Genomic DNA, 4,453 nt, shown 5'->3' on the forward strand with positions numbered 1-4,453 from the left:
CGGGGCTGCCGGACGTGTTCCGCTTCCTCTTCTTCGGGATGCACGGCTTCCTGGATGAGATCTTCTTCACCTTCTTCTTCAACGTGCTGGGCCACGGGGACGGCACCGCCACGGGGCACACGTCGCTCTGGTCCTTCCTGATGTACGGCAGCTGCAGCTTCGTGGTGGAGAAGCTCTACTTCTACCTGCACCACCGCCGCGGCTGGGGCACCTGGAAGCGCGTGCCTCTCTATGTCCTGTTCATCTACACCTGGGAGCTGGCCTGGGGCCTGGGCCTCCGCATGTGCGGGGCCTGCTCCTGGGACTACTCGCACTACCCGCTCAATTTCATGGGCCTCATCACCCTGATGTACCTCCCCGGGTGGCTCTTCCTGAGCGTGTACCAGGACTTGCTCTCCAACGTGCTGTGGCGGGTGCAGTACGTACCAGCTTCCTAAGACGCCACCTCCTCGCTCCCCAAAAAGTCACTGCATTCCCACGAGCGGATGCCATTTATTTTTACACACTTAAAAGGGAATAGTTTTGTGGGGTTGGGGTTTTTTTAATCTTAATTTTGATACGCTTTGCTAAACTCTTCCCACCTCTTTTATCCCACCTTCTAGTTTTTCTGACTATTTGCAACTTAGGTATTTTGACAGGTGACTCGAAATAGAACTCCAAGTCCTTAATCCGTCAATATTTTAAAACTCACAATCCTAAACAGCAAAAACCACAAGACCTTAACTTGGTCGGAAAGCTGTGGTGGTGGCATAGTTGAGTATAGAAAATGGGTGAAAGCTTCTGATTTTTGGTTGGGGAGAAACTTAGACCCATCAGAAACCCTGTGGGAGGTATGGGCTTGGTGTTTTGGGTTTTTATACAAAATTGGGGAAACTTTCTAATTAAATGATGTGCTTATTTTGTCTTTAAATCTGATTTCATCCTCATTCCTTGACCTACTTACCAATGATTGTTGAAACCCAATGTCTTGTCCTTCTCCCTTTAGTTAATTCTTAGCCTTTAAAGTGCCTCTGTCAAGCACACAAATGGAAAGGAACCGGCAAATGTGAAACACGTCTATGATTAGCTGCTTCCGAAAGTTTTTTTAGTAACTCGGGTGACACTGTGTTCTGATCTTTGATCTCGATGCTGGAAATGATTATTTGCAAATGTCAGTTTAGCCTTAAACACTCAGCGTGTTCAAGTTTATCAGCTTCCACTGTATCTGGCTGTAAATTGTTGGTACGTGCAATAATGTAAAATGTTTACCTTACACGCCCCAGGGCCAAGAGAAATGATACCAGTTCAGTAGTGTTCTAACCAAGGAGCCTTTTTAAGTGGAGCATCAAGGATCAAATAAGTAGCTTGAAATAAAATGAATCTGAATATTCACTCTGACTGCACTAGGACTAATTGTTTGTGGTCATTAATGCAGATGTGCATTTTCTGTCTATTTCTGCCTTAACTCACTAGAAAACACTTCTCTCTCTCTCTCTCTCTCCCTTCTGCTGGCCGGCCATGGCCCACAGTGCAGTTCTTGGGCTGGGCCTGATACAGATGGTCAAAGGCGTCATTAGTGGGGCATTGTAAATGCTGGGCAGCTCCAAAGTACAGTGAGAGGAGGTAAGCCATTTTAAATAATCACATCTAATTAATTTAAATTATGTACTTGAACGTCGTTTGCTGTCTTTAGAATATTTACAGAAGATAAAGAGAAATGAGTGGGGCTCACCCAGGGATGACTAATACTTCTCAGTTTTCATTACAAAGATAATTAGGAAAATTAGAGTGTGTATAAATGAAGATTTTCCTATTCAGATCATCAGCTTGCTTATGCAGCACGAAGGATTTTTTTCCCCCCTTCCAAAATGTATTTGCCAGGCACCTAGAAATGAATGTGTACTAGGATTTAAGTCAAGGTTAGCAGTTCTAACTAAGAATGTTCTTTTTATCCACTACCTGAAGCTGTGGGCAGTCTCCTCCCCTGTGATTTACTATCTCTGAAAACCCACTAAAAGGTCAGCAATGAGCAGTTCAGACTCAACAGCACGACACCTACTCAACTCTTGGCTGTCTGGTTCGGACCAGCATACAGCTGGCCCTCCAGTGGGTTTTCAGAGGCTGTAAATTGCTTGGAAGGAGATTGCCTGTCTTTCTTCTGAGGAGCTGACGGTGCTTCCAGAGAGGTGTGGCATTTGGGTTAGCAGGGCAGCTCCCTACTTCCTCTAAGAAGTCAGAGTCATTACTATCAAGTGGGAACTGACAGCTGCCCCTCCAGCAGGTTTTCTGAGGCTGTAAATCACATGGGAAGAGACTGCCAGTCCTCTGCCCTGTAACTTGTGGATTTATACCCAGAGAGATGTGGGGTTTTTGGCTAGCAATGCAGCTCACTAGGGACTAAGCTGCCCAGACCACCACTGTTGTTTTGTTGTTGTTTTGTACTGTGGAGTGTGAACCGACCCATAGCTGACCCTCAGGCGGGTTTTCAGACACTGTTAATCACTACGGAGGAAATTGCCCACCTTCCTCCCACAGATCAGCTGGTGGATTCTAACCAAGTACCTTCAGGATTGCAGCGCAGCTTCTTGCCACTGATCCATGGCTGTGTGGAGCTAAATTAGAAATTATGCTGTATAATCCAGAGGCCCTGGTAATACAGTGGGTGAGCTCTTGGTTTCTAACTGAAAGGTCCATCATTCAAACCTTAACCACTCACTCTTCAGGGGAGAGACGGGAGGAGATCTGCTTGGACATTTACAACTTTGGAATGGAAACCATCAGGGGCACTTCCGCTCTGTATTATAGGCTTGCTATTCATGGCAGTAGGAGGAGTTTTGTTATATAATCATTTCCACCTGTGCAAAGTATTGTAGTGACTATTAATTTAGTCAATCAAAGCTGAGTAGAAACTTTTAAAAGTAAGTGAAAGGCTTACAGAGTTTCACTCAAGAAGAGCTGTTTCTGACGCCCACTTTGCACCGTATTGAATTGATTACAACTCAGAGCAACCTTCTGTAGTGTTTCTCAAGCCCAATAAATTGTGTACTAGGCAGCCTGGTGGGTAAGGAGTTGTGCTGCCAAGCTAAAGCTAGGTGGTTCAATTCCACCAGCTGATGGGCAACCTCCTCTCATGTGATTTACCACCTCTGAACACCCACTAGAGGATCAGCTATGAGTTGGTTCTGATTCTAAAGCACCTAACAGCAACAACAACATGCTCCTGAGGTTCGTGTTCTAGTTAGTCACAGGTGAAAGAGTTTTTACTCAGGTGAAAAAATTTCAAACACCCTGCAGGACATGTGAATGCATAGTAATAAGGCAGACGCTGGGCTGAGTGATTTGCAGTCCACACACACCTCCGTTCAGAGGGCACCACTTACATCTCAGACTCCTGACAATACTTAACCAAATACGCTGCTATTGTTATTGTGTGCTGTAGGGTAGGAAAAAAACCCATAGCTGACCCTCCAGAGGGTCGTCAGAGGCAATTAATCACATGGGAGGAGACTGCCCAACCTTCTTTCAAGGAGGACCTGGTGGATTTGAACCACGTTGCTGAATGGGCTTACTTGGCATTGGAGTCCTGGATGTGCTGCTCCTCTGCCCTGTTTCACTGCTTACAAGCATTCTCGGGACCAGAAACTTGGCAGGATGTGGGAAAGGGTTTTCTCTTTGTTTCTTACTGTTAATCCTATTTAAAGAAAACATCAAGGTTTCCACTTGCTCATCTCCTTCTAGAAAGAGTCACTGAGCGTCCATTGTGTGCCAGGCACTGGCCTGGACTCAGGGACCACCACAGTGAACCTAGCAGCAACACCTCTGTCCTGTGAAGCTCACCTTCTCATCTGGCAGTTCCTCTGAGATCATACTTATTTGCATCGTTGCCCTTTTAGGGACCTGCTGTGAGAGAGGGCAGCCCCAGAAGCTTTTTCAAATTGCCATGATCTTCTCTGCAGCAAAACCCCATTTCCATAACCTCTGGGAGTTCCACAAAGAGCTGGTTCTGTATTCAGAAAGTGACTGTCCCTTCTATGACTTCTGTCTGAAGGCTTCTTATCCTGTATTTATTCACCTCCTTACTAATGATAGTTCCGTTGCAATTTAAAAAAAAAAAAGCAGGAAGAGCAGCCATGAGATGATTCAGCTAAATTACTCATTAGATGATGTGATAAAAGTGAGTTAAAATTTAGCTCACACATACCCTGAGCGTTTCTCATAGTGACCTTATGAACAAACGGCCTGAAGCCACTCTACAACTATCGACATTTATCCAAGTTCATAGAGTATCTGAGGCATGTTATTTAGGAAACGGATGCCATTCCTGAGATAGATGATAGATAGATGGTAGATAGATAGATAGATAGATAGATAGATAGATAGATAGATAGATAGATGGTAGATAGATAGATAGATAGATGATAGATAGATAGATGGTAGATAGATAGATAGATAGATGATAGATAGATAGATGGTA

The 4,453-nt window shown here is 44.8% G+C and overlaps 1 protein-coding gene across 1 annotated transcript in view; it reads left to right on the forward strand.

Moving 5' to 3' along the window:
• The window catches only part of TMEM229A (transmembrane protein 229A), a 25,254-nt gene extending 24,817 nt beyond the window's left edge, over nucleotides 1-437 (forward strand). The window contains exon 3 of the mRNA XM_006896097.1: nucleotides 3-437. Coding sequence (XP_006896159.1) covers nucleotides 3-437 — 435 coding nt within the window. The remainder of the gene's footprint in view (nucleotides 1-2) is intronic.
• Nucleotides 438-4,453: the final 4,016 nt, after the last annotated feature.

The sequence above is a fragment of the Elephantulus edwardii genome, unplaced genomic scaffold (genome assembly GCF_000299155.1).
Source record: "Elephantulus edwardii isolate Elephantulus edwardi_28Jun2011 unplaced genomic scaffold, EleEdw1.0 scaffold00181, whole genome shotgun sequence".
NCBI lineage: Eukaryota > Metazoa > Chordata > Mammalia > Macroscelidea > Macroscelididae > Elephantulus > Elephantulus edwardii.